The sequence below is a fragment of the Microtus ochrogaster genome, unplaced genomic scaffold (genome assembly GCF_000317375.1).
Source record: "Microtus ochrogaster isolate Prairie Vole_2 unplaced genomic scaffold, MicOch1.0 UNK4, whole genome shotgun sequence".
NCBI lineage: Eukaryota > Metazoa > Chordata > Mammalia > Rodentia > Cricetidae > Microtus > Microtus ochrogaster.
In genome coordinates, this window is record NW_004949102.1 from 5397692 (window position 1) to 5417861 (window position 20170).

A 20170-nucleotide genomic window follows, 5' to 3' on the forward strand; every position below is an offset into this window, starting at 1 on the left:
AAAAAAAAAAAAAAGATGGGCACAAAAGAGGGAGAAAATACAAAGAACAATAAAATTGCTTTAGGACCTGCTCTTTGACTTCATGGCTTATCTGAGGAGCTTGCCATATGTGCTGTGCCATGAAAAAGCACAGCTTTGGCACCAGTTGTTGGACATTGCTCTGTCACTCAGAAGCACCCCCTCTCATTTTCCCAAAAGTGCATACCATTCTTTTATTGTCTATTTTCTATAGAATGTAAATTGGGTATGCTGAATGAAAAGGCCATGGCCCCTATGGATGGCTCTGGTTTTACTGATGGTGTAACAGTTCAGCATTCCTCTGTGGCTTTTCAGCACCAAGTGGGCTCATCTTTGAAGAATGTGAGGTGCGAGGGATGGATGTTGGGAGGCTTGAGACATGAAGGAAGGGTTCTTATGATAAAGGGATTTTGTGTCCACATAGGTATAAAACACAGAGGTGATTCTTATCGGCTTCTCTTGATTCTAGAAATAAGCATGGAATAAGCATGTGTACCTGTGTGTGCTGTTTGCCTTCACTGGTCATACCTTCTGACTACCACTTGGAAAAAGTGACAGGAACATGTTTTAAATGTGCACATTAAGCCGTTCCACAACAAAGTGCTCATTTTTAAAGTTCAGTGTTGCGCATGGTAACATACCTGGAGAAAGACTGGTTTTAATCCCAGGCCTCGAAAGAGGGAAGTCAGTACCAACTACAGGGCCAAGACTTGGTTAACCCAGCTGCTGCGTCTCTCTTTTAGAGAGATGAGATAGGGATGTTGTTGCGTCTTACCAAAAATTCTCACTCAAGCTGGACAGTACTCCTTTCCGCCCCTTCATCCGTGCTGAGGTTCACTGCTATCATGCAAAGTAGGCTAATTCCCAGAAACATCTTCCTGGGTTGAGTTTCGGTGGGGAAGTAAAATTTGGGGGGCTTCCTGGAGGATAGCCCTGCTTAGCCACTTACCTGAGTATGCAGTTAATGGCAATCTATGTGGAATGGTGGTCCCGGCACTGGCTGCTTGTTGATGTCAGGAGGCTGCACCCAGCCAGGCTTGTCCAGAAGAGCACTGCCACCTCAATCATGCTTCCTGAGTGCTAGTGTATCGAGGTCACTATTTTGGATGTCCCTCTTCCAGTGGGGAGACGTCACTGAAACCTCAGTATGACTATGTGATCTGCGGGTGCTAGATCTGGAGAAGGCAGCCAGCTGTCTGTCAAGTTGGTTAATTACATGTGAGGCTGCCGGCAGGGTGATTGTTCTTTTCCCATGAATCATTCGCAAACCAGTGTCCTGCGTGGATGGGGTAAGGGGAGCCTGACATCCCCTCTTCTTCCTCGGCTTTGTTCAACAGCTTTGCTTTTTAGGCCAAAGCTTTATAAATAGCTGGAGATGATGAAGGAAAAAAAGGAAATGAAGACTATATTTCCGTGTAATATGTTTTTCTCCTAATTGGAAAGTAGCCCCCTGCTTTCGCATCATCTTGGCAGCCACAGTACAGAGGTTCGAGGTTTGCCATGGGTAGGAGGTGCTAGGGGCTCAGCTCCTAAGACAGGCAGCAGACTACAGACTGGGCATGACTTGGAGATGCAGCAACTAGTGCAGCAGATGGCACATCGTCTTGCTCCACTGGGGCTTGAGACTCACACCATCTTCTTCCTCCAGCCAAGGCAGCCTCATTCCTGCTAGCCCTGAATACAGAAAGCATTTCTGGTTTTTTAGAAACTCCATTTTTAGACAAAGATGGAAGAAGGCAAAGCAAATATAATACAGGAAATTCAATCTCATTATAAACATTTCCATGTCAAACAAACTAAAATAGAACTTTCTCTTTGTTGGCCAGAAAAATTTAGAATAGCAATCTACATTTTTCCATAGAGCATTGAGTGCAAAAAAAATTATAAATAGAAGTAAGTATGACCCATTCTGTTCCAAGGACTTGAGCATAGGCTTCATAATACTGAGTTAGAGCATTTCGTAGCTAGAATGGCTCCCGAGCTTATAGAGCCCAGGCCAAGCGTTTTGTCGCAGGTGACAACTGAGGAATGAAGTTACATCACTTGAACACATTCCCATAGTTTCCACACTGCCATCTCCTCCACAGTACCTCGGAGGCAGCAGCCACCATCCCTAGTCATCCAGCTGAAGTACAAGTAATAAGAATGTGACAGCGGTGTCTACAAAGGAGTGGGTGTGTGTGATGAAGCAGACAGAAGAGGTAAACAAGGGAATTTTCTTCAGATTGCTTTACTTCAGTGAGACAAGGACAGGAGGCTCAGTCCACAGAGAAGTCACCTAGGCCAGAGTTGCAGAACTAACAGCACACAGGATCAGAAAAATTGCCAGAGGGAGAGGAGGGCAGGTATGCGATTGAACTGGAATTTTCCATGGTTTTGGTGTACAGTTGTAGAAAAGCTGCTGTCTGTTCAGGCCAAAATCTGAACTTCAGGTGCACCCAGAGGAAACCCTAAGGAATATTAAACTGCTGTCCATCGGGGCATTTTTGTCTTCTTCTTTTTGCAGGGTCAGGGGCATCTTATTTTATTTGGATTTTTATTTAAGAGATTGGGAAAAGTTTAACTTGCCTAGCTAGATTGTCCTTAAAGTCCCTGACTCAGGTTTGACACATAGTTCCATCCTTGTCCCCGATATCATATGTTCAGGGACCTGTTCCTTCTGTCCTCACAGAAGGCCTCTGGAGAGCTGTGCCACGTTGTCAGGGTCTGGACGACTTTCTCACTCTGTACTGAGATTCTACCCCACCCCACCCCGCCATCTTCTCTATCTTCTTGTTTGTCTTTTTAGGGGTTCTCAAGTGGGGGAGGAACCAATCACATTTTCCAGCAATTTAATTTTATTAGCTGATTTTCCCCCTTTTTCAAAGCTTAGCTAAATGGAGCTAAGCATACACACAAGGGCTATATTTAGTTCTGCTGGTGTGGTAGAGTGGAGAAGGCACAAGCATGGAGGTTTATCTGCTACCTAGTAAACATAGGGAGGTGTCAGGGCTGGAGAATTCAATAGTAATAATAAGCATTTATACGGTGCAATGACAACTTTGATACAGGGCATAATTTTCTGGGGATTGCTATTAATTGTGACTCTGCCTGTGAGCGGCCCCCTGGAGAGGGCCTTGGAACACCATGCAGAGTTAAGCTATATTAAACATCAATTAAAATAGTGTAAAATAGCAACTGAGCAAACTACGCAAAGGTCAAAGTAGCTGTAAACATGTAGACAGGCAGTAGGATATGAGGGGTTAGGACCTAGGGAGCTTACTGCCCTGATGAATTGATGTGGTCAGTTATTAGCTTCTTCAAGGGTCCAGGATTAATGGGTTTGTTGGAGAGTGAATTGTGGAGCTCATTGACTTCCTAAGTTCAATTCTTGCACAAAGGAATTTCAAAAACAACTGCTGTCCAGCAAGAGATGAGATAAGACAACCATAGTCAAGCGATGCTAGCACAGTTTTCTGTATTGGAGAGGTTCTTCATTCTGTGCTGTCCAGTATTTGGCCACTCGGCACATGCAGATACTAAACACATGTGGTGCTCTTGTGTGCGCGCGCACACACGGAATGAATCTGCAGCTAAGTTTTGGTAGTAGAATGTGACTAGTAGCTACCATGTTGGACAGTGCAGGGCCCCAGACCAGTCATATTTAAAAATCCCTTTGTCCTCTTGTTGTTATTTTTAATCTGATGTGTGTGAGTGTTTTATCTACATGTATGTCTTGTACATTACATGCATGTCTGATGCCTGCAGAGGCCAGAAGAGGGCATCAGATCCCCTTGAACTGGAGTTATAGGTAGTTGTGAGCCACGATGCGGGTGATAGGAATTGTTCCTCTGCAAACGCAGCAAGTGCTTTTAACCACCAAGACATCTCTGTGGCCACCTCCTCATGCCCTTTATTTGAAAGCATCTTTCAGTATCAAGAAAATCATCCTTGGCCTTGTATTTGACCCCCTTTCTCCCAACAGGCGCTAATCATGCTTACGCCAGGTGCTTCCTGTTTTCCCAGACTGAAATAGGGAGTGGCCACAGAACTTCGGGGGAAAGCCACAGGTCTGCAGAACTGTTACTGCCAACAGAATACGTGACTCTGTTGCTGTGTGTGACTTTCCACTTCCCCAGAGCCTTTGGAGTGCAGGTCATCAGGAACTCTCATATTCATTGGTCCCTCTGGCACCCGAGCTGCAGGTACCTTTTCCTGTCGCTCTTTTAGCACTTGTTGAATGTTAATGAGTCCACTGATGGGGGTGGTACAGTGTGGTGGAACACTAGACTCCTAATCAGAAATCCCATTTACCAACTCTGACCTCCATGAGATTTGATCTTCCCCAGTAAAAATGACTGTTGGACTAAATGACCTTTACACATTGAGACAATGAAGAAAAGAAACCCAGAGAAAGACTGTGAAGCACTGTGCCTCTGCACAGTGTCCCTATTCGCGTGTCAGCCTGAATTGAAAGTTGCCCTTGCCTCAGCACCACCACCAGGCTTCACCTGGGTTTCATATCCCTGAAATACACTTCTAAGTTCCTGTCCAGCACCCAAATGTCCTGCGGCAAGCTGGATGACATCATCGCCTCCTTTGGTTATGGTATAAATGTAACCCTCAAGGAAATCAAGAACAGCCAACCCCTGATTACTTTGGGTCATCCTCAAATATATCATATCTATCATTTTGGCTCATTATTCACTTAGGTCCACGAAACAAGAGGGATATAGAAGTTACCTGCAGTATTCAGGTCTCAGATGCTGACTTAGTGGCTGTTAGCTAGTCCCTCTCCACCCAGCAGTAGAAAGTCACTTCTCCAGAAATTGTCCCTGGCCTCCCAGAGCCCCCGTGGAGCTGCCAACACTGCACAGCTCACAAAGGGCCCTGTAGCATCTCTAATTGAGGAGCTGGTGAGCGGCCGCCTTCAGTGGAGGTATTTTTAGCTACAGTGATACAGCCTCATCTCTTTGCAGGATGTTTTGTTTAGTTATTTCCTTAAATGAAATAAATAAGTAGAATTGAAGAGTGTACTACTTATACCCCAATGCCAACACCCAAGAAGTTTTGGTGCACCCCCTCACCACAGCCTATGTAATTAATCCTCCCTGAGACCCAGGTGCTGGGGCACAGCATTAGTCAGAATATTAGATAGAGCACGTACAGAGGCAAGAAAAGCTAACAAAAAGAAGAGAAATAATACAGTCTGGCCTAGTGTCGGTGCTGAGGGCTCTGCAAGCAGCGTGGGCAGCTGGGAACCACCCTCCTTTCAGGCTGCTTGGGCCTTTGATGTATCTGATGCATCAAGTGAGTGGGCTTCCACTCCTGAGCAGAGGCATCCTTGCACTACACAGGATTCCATTCTGTGGTTTCCTGAGGTTTGGGGGTGGGGGCAAGGGTTGGGATTTTTTTTGTTCGTTTGTTGTTTTATGTTTTAATTTTCCTTGTCTTTATTCTATCTGTGGCTTGTCATGCTTTCTTGTGTTTGGTTTGGTTTGGTTTTGGTGTTTGTGTTTACTTGTTTTAGGCTTTGCTTTGGGGATTCTCTTCTTAGCATGTTGTATCTATGAAGGAATAGAGGATGTTCACAGCACTTGCTTCTGACCCCACGGCAGGGGTTCTTCACTCTGGAAACACACAGGTCAGGGAGGCATAGGGAAGCTGCTACTGCTTGGACCTCCCTCCAGAGAATCTAGCTTGATCAACCACCAGTTTGGGGGGTTTTATTTTTCCCAAGTTCCCCAGGTACATTAGCTGATACCAAGGGAACACTTTGTTAATTTAGGTAGGTGTGATAATAACATTGTGGTTATGTAAGGAAATGACCGCATATTTTTAGAGATGCATACTGAAGTACATAAAGTGGCACCATGTCTAGGATATATTAAAACACTGAAGCAAAGAAAATGGGGAGATATAGAAGGGCAGTGAAGACTTTATTGAATCTACATGATGGATATGTGGAGTACTCCCTACTTTCAGTATTCTACTTTCAGGGTTTCAAGTCTTTAATTTCACAGTTTTTATATAATTAAAATGTTTTTAGATTTTTTTTTAATTCCCGAAGGCATTCCAGTATACATCTAAGGTTAAGTACTATAGGTATATTGGGAGATTGAATTTGGACCACCATGCCCTAAGCTATCAGCTTAGACTTTGTTCATGACTATGGATTTCTATCAGCAGAAACTTGATCTCTCCAACTCATAAGCAGTTCACAATCTATTGACGGAACGAACACAAAAGATTAGAATTCAGGAGTAGCCAAGTAGACAGCTTCATGCCTTCCACCTTCCCTCTACAATGAGCATGGAGAGCTGTTGTGCCTTGGGGTTCACCTGTCTTATCCCTTGCCAAAGCTGCATGCTCCATCCTGAGAACTCGGAGCACACCAGGGAGATTGGCTCTGATTGCACCTACACTGTGACGCATGGTAGAAGATAGTCCTTGAAGCACTTTACCCAACGCCATTTGGCTCCCACTGGTGTGAGCTGAAGTTTGTACCCACTTTCCATATGCTCTCAGCTGTGTCTGTCTCCTCTCTCTCCTCCCTTCCCCCCCCCCCTAACTCCCTAAATAAATATTCAACCTTACTCTACTTGTCATGTCTATCCATGTCTCTGTCTCCTGCCCCCCCCCCCCATGCTGTTTGTGTGCGCGCTCCTTTGTGTCCTCAACGTTGTTCCAACTCTCGAGTGCTATTTTATTTTGTTCTGGCTGCTTAGCAGGTGAGACCATCAGCAGCTTGTACAGCCAAATTAAATGGAGTTCTGGAGTCAGGCTGGAGCTTCTATCCTACATTTGCACCGTGGCCTTGATTAGGACCCTGGCTAAGCACCTTTTCAGTCAGAGGCAAGCTGTTGGCTAATCTTTACTCAGGGGGCCTTGTTACTTACACCTGAGCATTTAGCTAATCTGTGTGTCATTATAGGGTCCTACAGAGGGTTGTGAAACTACAGATGATATAGGTCACTTATCAGCCTAGAATAAATACTGTTTTACCCGGATATTTACTAAGAGCATGGCTGCCAACTCCTAGGGCAGTCCTTTTAGCAGATTTCTGCCTAAGAAGTGTTGAGGTCATCTACCCACCCTGTGCTTGTGCCAAAGGACTGGGTCATCTCTGGCTCCCTGCGGGGTTGAAAGTCAGTCTTGGCCCTAACAATCAACTCATATTGCCTGTGCTCACAATCCAAGCTGTGTGATTTTCTCCTGTCCTCCCCTACAAGTGCACTGCGGTGGGTACTCTGCAAACCCATGATATACCCTGCACTGCATTTCTCCACAGGACTCTTCGAGCAGATGGAAGCTGAGATTTCTTCTGCTTCTGGCTTGCTCTAAGCACACATTCCTGCCATATATACCCGCCTGCTGTTATCCCTCCCAGCCTAGCCACGTCAGATATGCTTCATAATCTCAAGGGCATCCATCATGTCCTTATGTTCTCTTGAACTTGGCATATCCCTGGCCACAGAACTGGTTCTACAAAGGCATACAAACAAATAAAGAAGTCAGGAATGCTGATTAGTTCTTGTCAGCATCCGGAAGGAAGGAATCTCAGTTGAGGAATTACCACATCACACTACCTTTGGACATATCTGTGAGGCATTTTCTTAATCACAGAGCAATGTAGAAAGGCACAATCCACTGTAAGCAGTGTTATTCATGGGCAGGGTGGTCCTGGGTTATACAAGAAAACTTGCTGAGCAGCATGTTAGCAAGTAGCATTCTTCCACGGTCTCTACTTCAGTTCCTGCCTCCAGCTCCTGCCCTGACCTCCTCAATGATACATTGTGACACGCATTGACTCCCTAAGTGTAAACAAATAAACTTTTTCCTCCTGTGTTTATCACAGCAACAGGGAAGCAAACTAGGATACCAAGAACAGGCTACGGCCAGGGTTGCAGTTGCACAGACCTGGAAGCCTCACTTAAAACTGGTTCTTCTTTGACTTGGGCCTGTGAACCTACCCTAGGGCAATCTGGAGTTGCCCTGTGTTCACCAAGAAAGGAGCCTGTGGCTGACTGGGAACAGTCTCAGAGAAAGAAGTGATTTGGTTCTCCTTGTTTCTGACTCTGTTTCTCCTATTTGTTATTCTTGGGTCCTGGCCATCTTTCCTTTCTTGACCTCGCCTCGGAAGGTGCTACATTTGTAGAAGGGTTCTCCCTTATTTTCTACCACAGTCATTTACACCTGGCTAGCTCTCTCAGAAGTGACTCCGACCCAACCAGAAGGAAAACTCTGGGCAGTAGTTCATGCTTCTTTTGGCTATGTGTCTTACCACTCTTCTCCTTGCCTTTTCAATCTAGAGAAGAGCTTTCTCATCTCCTGGATGATTTAAAAACCATGAAGTCCCTAGTGCCACCCCTTGAGATTGCAATGTGACCTAAAGTTTAAATGCTAGCATCTTTTTTTTTTTTTCTAGAGCAAAGGTGGATTAAGGGAAAGTGAAGGTGGGAGAGGTTCCAGGAGAAAAAATACCTAAACCCTGGTACCTAACGACTCCTCAGTGTGGCTAATATGCACCTAAGAGAAGGAAGCATTGCCTCAGGAGTCTTCAGTAAAAGGAACCAAACTATTGCCTCACTCCCTACACAAGGGAGCAGAGCCTTTTGTATTCCCTCCTTGGGTGATGCTGAGACAGATCCTCATCTGAGTAGTTAGCAGTGTAACAGATAGACACCAGCATACCCAAGGCCCACTGCTTTTCAACATTGAACACTAAAGTAAAGCGGAGATAAATATATCTATAGACAAGAGCTTACTTTTCCTTTCAGAGATACTGATGAGAAAGAATAATCCACAGGTGACTCTCCAGTCCCCAGAATGACAGTTTTAAACTCTAGCTCAAGGAATGCTTGTCTGCCTCCAACCCCTAGTTCCTATGCCTCACGTCCCACCCTTCAGTAGCAGAGAAACTTGCCACAGCAGTGAGAAACAGGCAAGGCCAGGCACTGTTATACCAGACAGCTTCCTACCCTCTCTGTATCTTGTCAGACTTCAAGCTTTAAGTCCATATTTGTGCTCTGCCTACTTGGCTGGCTGTTCTTGCACTTGAGCGGCTTGTTTGCCTGGACAGGTCCAAGCTGTCTGAGCCATCAGCAGCTGCACCTCCTCCCTCGCGCCTTCTGTCTGAGCCAACCTTGATTCACAGTAGTGCAGATGGCCCCAGCCGTACCCAGAGACGTCTGCCACTCCTATCCCCTCTCTTGCCCTTTTTCTATGAGATGAGGGGGTGGCTGAACCAAACTTGCCTACAGGTCAACCTGGGCCAAGATGAAGACAACTCATGGCTAGTTCATGTTCTAGTACATAGATTAAGCTTCCTCCATGATTTTAAAGACGAAATGAACTGAACCCAAGGGACAAGGACAGGCCCAGGCTCAGTTCATTCTGTGTGAGAAATGCTTTCTAGCTTGTATGAGCACTAATCTAGTCTTACAAAGAACCTTAGCAGCACTCACTCTACCTCCCAAGGACTAGCGTGAGCTGGAAGAGAACCCGGTGAAGGGTACTATCAGAGACTTCTCTTTTCCTTCTTCCTTTTCTAGCCATCACAGGCTTTGGCAGTCTTTCACAGCACTGCTCCTTCTCTTGTCCACCTCGTGTGTTACAGGTAGTAAGTACACTGTTACACACTGTTGTAATCAACCATTTCTCTTTACCTTGGCCCCTTCTGACAAGTTAGTAACTAGTAACAAACACGGGGCCAAGGGTGCCTGACCTTTTGCAGAAGAACATGGCAGCAACTGCAGGACAGTCCCCAACCTTCCCCGTGGTGGCTTACTGCTGGGCAGCAGGACTGCAAACTACATAGGAGATCCTAGCCTATCGGGCTCTGCCTGAATGAGACCTCCCAGGCATCTGAGAACAGCTCTGCTGAAGCTGGAAAAGGCTTCCAGTCCCCAGCTGCTGATGAGGAGGCGTATAAACCCTCAAGGTGAACCTCTCCTATGGAAGACTTTCAAGATGAAGATGGTTTCTACTCTGTAGAACTTGTCATGTTTGCTGTAGGGCAAGGATAGTTTCAGTCATTGGAAATGATCCTGACTAACAGAAGACAGCGGCCTGGAGAGGCCCGTGCCTGTGTTCCGCACCCATATGTACTCACAGCGGAGGTCATGCTGGTGGAGTGGGGTTCACAGACCTTGTTCTGCTGAGATGCCACAGTTACCTGCAACTTCTGTCTCATTGGGCACAGAGAAAGTATTCTTTGTCGAGTAGAACACCAGGAACCTTCTTTCCTCTATAAAACCACACAGTCAGTCTCACCAGTACGGTCAGTTCTGTGTTCTTTGTGGGTGCTCAAACCTCATTTATCTAGAATTAGATGTCACTTTCTCTTCCTGTTACAATGCTTACTTAACCATTTAACTATAGGAAACATAAGCTACGGGCTCTTTTTAATCCATAAAATCTAGTCGTGTGGAAATGCTGACTATAAGCAGCCTACAGAGGTAGTCTAGGTTGTTGAGGTGGATTCCAAAGGTCTAAATAGACAGTACTTGCCATAGTCCTTAAAGGAGCCATCAGATTCTCAGCCAAACCTAGCCAGCAACACATGTGACAGATACACCATCTCCACCCACCTGTCTATCCCCAGCCTCATTATGGCTCAGAGAATAGCCCTGGAATGGTCAGTGCGGTGTCAGGACAACAAGAAAGTCGCTGTATTCTTGTCTTGCCATTTTAGAGACTTCCAGTTCAGGGTAGGTAGGTTCTTCTCGTCCCAAATTATTCCATAAACCTGCCTTAAAAGGGACCCAGAGAGGCTGGTCACCTCACAGGCACCTGCACTATGCTACAGTCCTGCAGGTGTCTGCCTGATGTCAGAATGGGCATGAGAGAGGAAATGTGAATACAACTAGTCTCCCAGGAAGGTTTCCTGATGGCCTGCTACAGGGCCACCCCTCTGGCTCTGAGGGTTGTATCCCACAAAATTTCAAACCTGAGAGTTCTGTTTTCTCTGGGGAAAAGCTGAGAAACGGTTCCCACCTGACTCTTGTCTTGGCTACAGTGGAAGCCACTGTGCTACCATGTGTCTGCCGTAGCCATTCCCCACAGATTCCATCACAGGCTGGTTCTCACCAGCAGAGGGAAGCCCTCATCCAGCTCCAGTAGCAGCATCTGTATACTTGTGGAGTATACAAAGGCAGCAAGGCCTGGACTTCCAAGAGCAAAATGAAGTGCCCTTATAGGCTTGGCAGGCCCAGCCAAGCCATCTCTTGACTATTTGCTGCTCAGGTCCTATACCTTCAGGGCCACTTGTACATGGAAAGGGAAGAGGAACTCTGTGCTTTACTCTGGCACCTGACAAGAGTTCTCTCTCCAGCAAGCCATTGCCAGGAGGGAACTGCTGAAGTAGCACTCTGAGAGTCGCCCGAGAGACCCCTCCATCTCCTGCCAAGTCAAACAAACCTGCCTATGCAGTCGTGAATTGTATCTCCCAGCACAGTGCAGGACACAGCCTTACGGGAAAGTCCTGAGTGCCAACAGGAGAGGCAACTGAGGAGAAATAATTGGTGCAGAAAGGGGCAGGGTGCCACTCAGTCATCTAAATGAAAAGGAAAAGGTCAGTGGAGCTATATGGGGCCCAGGTTGGATTGTTGACTCTGTCTTACTGTAGCAAAGGCCAGGTAACTGTCCAGCCCTAGGCACTGCCAGCCCCTTCCAGCTGCTGACAGCTCAGCATGAAGATACACATGCTCTCAGTACACAGATGGGTTTGCATGTCAGCATGAGCCCATTTTTAGCCCTTGCCTAGGAAGGGCAGTCCATGACACAGTAATTTAATTAAATTTGCCTCCCTCCATGGCCCACATATTTGAAGAGGTTTGGGGGGAATGGATCTGGCTGAGGACAATTACCCTGCCGCTCTGGCACTGCCCCAGAGCTGAGCCGCAGTACCATAAAGGGTCTTGCCATCCTGAATACAGCCCAGGGCATCTGTCTGCACTGCAGGCTCTCTAGCCAGGCTGCCTGCTGACACATCTGGCAAAGCAGCCTCTGGAAGCAGTCCGTCTCCATCACAGGAAAGCCAACAGGGGCAAAGTAAGGGGACTCCCTACTCCCCTAGTCAAGACTGGCTGGCAATGGTTTCCACAGTAGCTAGCGCCACATCATTAGCTTCACCAGACTGCAGTCTGTTAAAATAGAGATGAGCTCACCCACCTTCGCTGTCTCTACAGCCTCAGTGACAGCTGTAACCCTAACCTCGGAGTTGTGCATCTGCCCTGGGAATGACTGATTTGGGATCTTAAAAACAATTCCCCTTCTTTACAAAAAAAAAAAAAAAAAAAAAATCAAAACCTTATTCCCACTTCATAACTTTAGTACTCTCAGTTTTTATGCATTAGGCCTGCATTTAGAACACACCCAAAAGCTTCCTATACCTCTTAGCCAACCAGCTGGTGCTTCTTTCCCATGAGATTCATCAGCTTGTCGGGAAGTCCAAAGGCTTTCACTGGCCATCTCCCCTGGTCCACTGAGCTGACCATCGCACAGAATTCTTTTTGCTTATCACCATCTTTTTTTGGTCCTAGTCTTCTGTATCAAGCCTTCAAGAGAAGAACATTCTCTTTGCTTGTCTTCCTAGCTCAGTACTGAGAACACATCCTCCTTGCTGGCTAATCTCTCCTCCATAATGATAGCAGCTCCTCTGAGAAAAAGGGAATTCTCTGGCACAGTTCATCTCAACACCAGCATAACACAGGCTGTTGCTTAAGAGTGGGAATCATTAGAGTCAGGCCATTATTGAAGGGGACCGGTCTCTAGGGGAACTAGCAGAAATTACTACTCCTTAATAGATGGAAACTCATTTTCTTGAAGCCCCCGCCCTCCTCTTTCTCTTCCCCACCTCCCCTCTCTTCTCAGCTTTGAAGTTTAAAGCATCTCCACCCCATCCAAGACAGCAAATGTCTGCTAAATTAATTTGGTCAAGAGACAGCCTTGGCTGAAAGTGTCTATTCTTTTAGAATACAGAGACTTCATGAGAAATCACCCTGAAAGCAGCACACTGTGATTAAACATATGTGATAAAATTGTAGCTAGGGCCACTTTGTTTCCCAAGAAAGGATTATTTGCCCCATAGTTCATAGTAAGTCCCCCCAAGTCAGCATGAGCATTCCCTCTGAGGGCCTCATTGCCGTAAAACCCCAGGGAAAGGCCGGGTGATGGTGGCGCACGCCTTTAGTCCCAGCACTCGGGAGGCAGAGGCAGGTGGATCTCTGTGAGTTCGAGACCAGCCTGGTCTACAGAGCTAGTGCCAGGACAGGCTCCAAAGCCACAAAGAAACCCTGTCTCAAAAAACAAACAAAAAAATACCAGGAAAGCTAGGAAGGTAGAAGCAGGACTCTAGACTGTGCTGCTTCTCCAGTGGGCCTCATGATCTTGGCAAACCTCTAATAGGATTTAGCCTTCCAGGGCTGGAGAGATAGCTCAGCCATTAAAGGCTAGGCTAACAAGCAAAAATGATTTAGCCTTCCCTATACAAAGGCAGGTGTTGTCTTACTGCCCTCCACCAATTTAGAGAGAAGGAAAAACCTCTTATATAACAAAGGTCCCTTTTGATTATCTATTTTGTACTGCCACTTAAACCCATGTGCCCTGCCATATTTAACAGCTGAAAAGAAAGAAGTTGCCTATTGCTCAACTCTTAACTGTTTGAACTCCTGGGTTCCAGCATTAAGCACAAGTTAGAGAACTGGTAGGAAAGTTCTTCCTTCTCCCCCTGCAAAATGACTATTAGAGACTGTACAGAATTGCCAACTCCAGGCGGCACCCGTTACCGTGCCATTTCCATGCATGGCACCCCCTGGAGTCGAATGTTATGGTGGCCCTGCCAGGGTCTGGTCTGCATGATACTAGCAAATCACATCTCATTGGGTTTCACCGTCTTCATAAATAAACTGGGGTAGTTCAATAAAATTCTTGATTGAGTTAGGAGGGCACTCTTGACTGTGGTCTTATCCCTAGCCTTAGAAAAGCTCACACTCTGCCACAGTGCCCATTGTCACCTTGAGGTTAGCTAGCCTTGATTAAAAACCCTATGATGTAAAGATGACATGATTCTACCCAGGAAGAGAGATTGAAAGAAGAAAGCTCTACGGCTGACACCGTGAGCTTAAGTATGAAGAACTTGTAACGGGACAACACTCTGATCTTGTTATAGTCATGTTTCTCTGTAGCTTCGAACCAATCTAACATGCACACACCAGATGTAGATGTGCTTTGGGGTAATCAGCCGTCATCTGGGTGCCATATCCTTTTTTTTGTAATAGGAAAAAAAAGGTAGTCTTCCTTTCCCTGGTTCCTCTGGCAGTCTCTTCCTTGTGTTTTTCTTTTCCTCCTTCCTTTCATTCTCCAGACTTCCCTCTCCCTGACCTTAAAGAGATGAATTGGAAGAATGTGCTGTCATGTCAGAAGGAAACCATTGTCAGTTCACACAGGCAGACACTAATAGGATAAAGTATTATCCGACTTCCTTTAAGTCCAGAAATTAAGTCTTCTTGGAATGGTAATAGATTATCACTTGTAGCCACTGTGGCTGCCAGGCTGCGGGTGCCTGAGACCTCAGCTCTCTATCTGAGCATTCCTCTAGTTAGGACCAACAGCTGGCACTTGGTTCCTGGCTGAAACTGCCTATGTTGAGAACTGTCTATAACTCATTCAGTTTACCTATGGGTGGGGGGAGGGGGGTCCTTGAGTTGGAGCAACCGTCTGAATGATTTTAATGAACCCAAATGAGTGGGTAGATAAAGGAAGAAATGCAGACCTTGAAGACTGGGAAGAAATAGCCTGAGGCCAGAAAAGCAAACTTTGCCCAAGGAACAGCATGTGAAGCCTTTCTCCCTCTGCTTGCTGACTCACTGAGCAGGTAGAGTGACTTAACTAATGACTAAAATACCACCAGCTCGGAGACAGGGAAAACCAGAGTTGAGACCTTAAAGGAACTGTGAGAGATAATGTTGGAGAGGCGATAGCGTGCAAACCACTAGAGGTAAGAAAGAGCCGTCACTCTTAAATGGAAAGATCATTTGGAATTTCTTAGGCCCTATCAGAGATGAGTAGACTCAAATGGAGATTATGAAAGAAAACCTGGTATGATAATTGAAGGGTGTCTTTGTGAGTGGGAATATCAGAAGGTAGGTGGATACCAAAGAAATAAACGTGTCGAGGGCTCCTCTGTTGCTGTTTTATAATTTATGTGACCATTGGTCATTAGTTAGTTCTGTAACTAGATACACAGAATGAGTGAGCTTGAAAGGCTGAGTCTCACTGTGGTCCAGCAGCCCTGACACCGGGTGCTAGAGTGGCCTCTCAACTCACTGCTCCCCAGATACAGGTTCCAAAGCCTCTGAGGTGTGCTGCTTTCTCAAGTGCTGACTTGTTTTGACAAGACGGCTTCTCTAACATCTCCACACAGGTCTAGGCCTACTCTGTGACTCACTACAAGTATTCATAAGCACTGAATTCAATCATCAAAATTTCTATAGATCCTTCCTTTGAGGGTAAATAGTGAGCTGCATACCTACTAAAAATGAGGACGCGAGTTCATGGCAGACCCAAGAGAGCTGCCAGAGTCCATTTCAGGGTACCACCTGAAGACTGGCTTGCTTTCGCTAACGGTGGACAGCCTGCAAGAGAGGCAACAGGACTGTTGTAGGTAGGTGTGGTTTGGCCCAAGTTCTGGCAGCAAAGTTGGCATGTACCAGTGACTAAAACCTATGATCATCCTTGAGTCTAATTCTAGCTTCTCATTAGGAAAGCAAAATGCATTGCTTTTTAGCTTGGAAAGCTGATCTCCCTACTTTTCATCTCCTCTGTTCCATGCCATCAGTGTTGCAATGACAGTCCTCTGCCATCCAGGGTACAGCCAGCAGCGTGCTTACTAAATAAAAAAGAAAAGAAAATCTCCCTCGCTTTCCTTGTTAACTGCATGCAGACACTTGCCTCTGTCTCTTCTATGTAGCTTCATTTTTCTCTCACTTGTTAAAATCATGGTGCTAGCCCACTTCCTGTAAGAGCCCCAGTAGCTCTCTCTGTGCCAAGAGCCTTCTCCATCTTGCTGCTTCCCCTTCCCACCTCCAGGCCTGGTAAGGTAAGGCCTTCATAGTAAGGAAGTATTTTTATCACTGACCTGGATAATATTGGTTCATTTGCGCCCCCACACCTCGTTGAGAACCACAGATAGATGAAGAGACTAGGAAGCTCGCCATCTTGTTAAAGACCAAAACCTTCTAGGTAGAAACATCCAATTCCAGCCCCCAGTCTTTAACATCACTATCAGTAGAAGTGCCTTTACAAAAAATGTAATCCATTTCTGGACTAAGATAGTGTGTGGGCCAGCTACAGAGTTACTTTAGGTACAGAACACAAGACAGAGTTTTCCTGGGAAATAAAGTACGACCATTTTTTTTCCAGCATATTTGGGCTTGTAAGTGGCATTGCCTCCAACTTCTAGATAATGATTTTTTCTCTCTGGAATAGTGAGAGTATACATAAGGTTGAAGGATAGGGGAGATGGTGGGCACTGGTCTTTTGGTCTGTATACTTATATCATCAAATAATTGTCATATATATATATATATATATAGTACCCACTATACAATGTCAGCCACCACGCTAAGTGTGAGATATACAATTTTCAATGTGTATAACAGCCTATGAAGTAGTGAAGTACATACTAATTAATACTGTCTTCAGCTGTAAGATGAAGACACTAAGTACTTGCCTAAGTTAGAGCTAGGCAGTGTGGAGCTAGAATTCAACCAAGGATACTGGCTCCAGAATCTATTTTGCAAACATCATGTTCCCTAACCGCCCCTCATGTGTATGAGGGGACCATGGGGGGGGGGGGCAACAATGATAATGACCTACTTTTTTAATTCCTTAAACCTGCTCAAGATGTAGTTTACTTATTTTAATTTAAAGCAAAGATGGAAACAGCTCAGTAGCTAAGCCACTCTTCCCCCTGCAAACAAAAGGGTGCTTTCTAAGTGGATGGAGACCAAAGGAGCCAAACTGCCTCGCAGTTTAGCTGAGGCAGAGTTTAGAAATTGCGTGAACAGTGCCTGCATTAGGCGGAGGCATGGTGTGCTGAGTGCCAGCAGAGGAGATAAAACCAGACATATGTTTAGATATATAAGTGTTCTCTCTCCTTTCTCTCCTCTAATTTTAAGCCTTTACTGCTTTAGAGCACTGAAATGGTAGACCCTAAATTTTAAACCCTACCCTCCTGAGATAGAAGCCCGGTGTAAGAAGGATCCACCTAACCCTCTTGCTGTTCATAGTCACCGGCCAGTGCAGGAAGCCAGATGCTATTGATTCTGAGCCTCCTACCTGCAAACAATAGGAATTGTCTTGCAGGAGAGCTTTTCACATTGGTCTACCCAGGAAGTTAAGTTGCTGGCCTCGATACATGTTCTATAGCCACGATAAACTAATATCTGTAAGCCTTAGAGACTAGCCTGCCTACCTGCACTGATAATATGGTGCAGCATTATTACACCAGTGTGATGAGAAGACTATAGATTATAGAAATGGTAACTACAATGCGACATTTAAAGAACTAAGGCTAGTGAGCTAGCAAGATGGCTCAGCAGGTAAAGGCACTCATTACCAAGCCTAACGGCCTGAGTTCTAGCCTCAGATCACATATAGTCCTGACAGTCACACATGTCCCCGCGCCCCACTAAACAGACAGATATGGATATTTTAAATGAGCTAAAACTAGATAGGTAGGTAGCAGAGGACGCAGAACTAAGGTCTTGTTCTTCCATCCCAGGCTTATCATTGTTGAGCCATATAAGCAGACCACTCCTGTAGAGGTTTTCTCTAATGGGAACTTTAAGACTTTGTCAGTCATCTACATTGCAGCGCTCCCCAGTCCATGGTTGGGAGGAAGGCAAATTTCTCACTGGAAACACAGCAACATACCTACTTTCATCTTTCTCCTGTAGCTGCCACCCTTTGTGGGATTCTGCAGTTTCTGTCTGCCACTGGGTCTAGGACTCCAGAAGCTGTATGTGCAGAATCCAGCACTTATGCACACATGGAGCTGCCATTGTCAGTTGTGGTCAGGCCTTACAGAGTAGCAGAGCTGGGTGGGGTGGAAAGAGAACAGCTCTTTATGGAAGAAGAGAACACAGAAGTATCTGTAGGAAGTCCCATTTTAGCTGCATATTAGCATGGAAAGAAACACATTCTTGCTAGCCAATAAGAGCCTCAATGAGAAAACACATTTGGCTTCAGAGTCAGGAGACCCGGGCTTTAGTCCCACCTCTCCCACATTCAGTATGACCTTGGGTATGTCTTTTCATTTCTGTGGAGCTCAGTTTCCTTGACCAGAAAATATTTTTTAAAATTAGACTAAGTAATTTTCATGACCTTAAAAAATTCTGTAATGAAAAGTCTGTAATTCCATACTAGCCAGTCTTTGCTCTAATGTGTTGCTATAACTACCCCTGAAGAGCTAGCAACCCACGTTCCATTCCCAGGTAACCAGCCTTACAGCTTGGCCAGCCAGGCTTGAGAATGACTCACTAACACAGCCTTGGAGCCTCGCTTCAGTGCTCCTGAGGCTCTTCCGAAAAACTGTCCCAAGCGCCTAACTGCGGAAGAGTGCCAGGCCAGAGGACAGGCCCACTGGGGAAAGAGCTGTCCCTGACATGCCCAGGACACTTTGCCTAGGTCCCCCTTCTTATCCTCCCACCCCCATCGCTCAGTTTCCTTCCAGGAAGCAGTTCTCCCTCCCTCCGGTTCTCAGACTGGAATTGCTCATGGGAGAACAAAGGCATTCCTCCTTAGGATTCTTCCTCCGCCTCTGTCCTCAGACCTTTGTCATTTCAGTTACTGCAGAATTTCTGACTTCCCAGACAGCTGTCACAAAAAGAAGGGGATGTTAGGAAATCAGCGCCCCACCTTGTGGTGCTGAGGCAGCAACTTTGTTGTCACTTGCCTCAGAGTGTGTACCCGGGAGGCTGTTCCCAGTAGCCCAAGTTGTGTTGTGTAGCACTAGGGGACAGAGCCGGTTCTTGAATTCTCATCTGATCATAGCCAAGTCCCACCCTTTGCCCTGCTGCCGTTTTCTTTTTTATTAGAGGTAGAGTGCTAGAGAGAACCAATCGTTGTTGCCTGCATGGAAGTGCGTACCAGCTTATCTTAGGCACTGATGGCCAGAAATGATCTGGATACCTAGGACGATTTCTTTGCAACTGCTGCGAAGTGCTACCTGCTTCTTTCCCTCCGTAGTGCCAGATACAGCACACCCACTCAGTCCTCATCCTCTGCATTAGTATAAACGTGCTGACGAGGGTCCTTGTTCATGGAGCCTCCCTGGAAGTCATCGTTCTGTGAACCTCAGAGCCAAACCCCCACCTCCTTCAACACACATCTGACTATTCGGCCCTGGGGAAACAGCACTGCCTATGGGAATTTGCAGCCAAACTACATTACTGCAGCCCTCTTACATCCAAGCCTCCCAGGGTCCTTGGGTTGAGCTGGTACTGCCTGACCATCAGGTTCTGCTGAGGTGGCAGTTCACTTCTGGCCAGGTCCCAGGAGCTGAGGCTGACCCATTTCCCCTGCTTTTCCAGGGCGTGGGGAATTTGGTTATATCCCCAACAAAGCCAGGGACTAACACACTTAGCTCATGGAAGATGCACTGGAGTCGGGGTGCATTTATTTAAACTAAAGAAATGTGGTTGACAGCTTTTAGCATTTTCCCACACTTTAAAAAAAATTAACATTGTCTCCCTCCCCACATCGTGCCTCTTCCCTCCCCCCACCCCCTTTATTTAAATATAAATGACTTGGCCAATACTTATAAGACTGTATAGGTTCAGGGTCGTCTTATTCAATTTAACCCTTTGGGGACATTGAATTAAAAATTGAACAATATTTATTAAAATACAAAAATACACTTTTCTCACATTACAATCAGTGTTCTTTTGTTGGCATTCCCCCCACCCATACCACCCCCTTCAAATCTGAACCCTTTATTTCCTCTTAAAGCTAAAATAATAACTGAAAGTTACATCATTAAATTGACCAGAATAACAGATCTTGCCCCCTGCATATAGCTCTACTGGAGGTAGGCCTAGGGGAGGGAAGCTTCCCTCCATGGTGCCCCATTCAACAGGACTTCATGCAGAACTCAGTTGTGTGAGCC

At 45.9% G+C, this 20170-nt stretch overlaps 2 protein-coding genes across 4 annotated transcripts in view; one reads left to right on the forward strand and one right to left on the reverse strand.

The window, feature by feature from the left end:
* The window catches only part of Snd1 (staphylococcal nuclease and tudor domain containing 1), a 408605-nt gene that overhangs the window by 328010 nt on the left and 60425 nt on the right, over window positions 1-20170 (forward strand). The window lies entirely within an intron of this gene.
* Lrrc4 (leucine rich repeat containing 4) overlaps window positions 1-20170 on the reverse strand; it is a 35196-nt gene that overhangs the window by 10373 nt on the left and 4653 nt on the right. For 2 of the 3 annotated variants that reach the window (XR_003378563.1, XR_003378562.1), the window contains exon 3: window positions 968-1692. Coding sequence is in view for 1 of the 3 variants with exons in the window: in XM_026788558.1 (XP_026644359.1) it covers window positions 1598-1692 (95 nt within the window). In the remaining 2 variants the exon portion in view is untranslated. Of the gene's footprint in view, window positions 1-26; window positions 1693-20170 lie in introns of those variants that run through there. The other variant, XM_026788558.1, reaches the window with a different exon arrangement.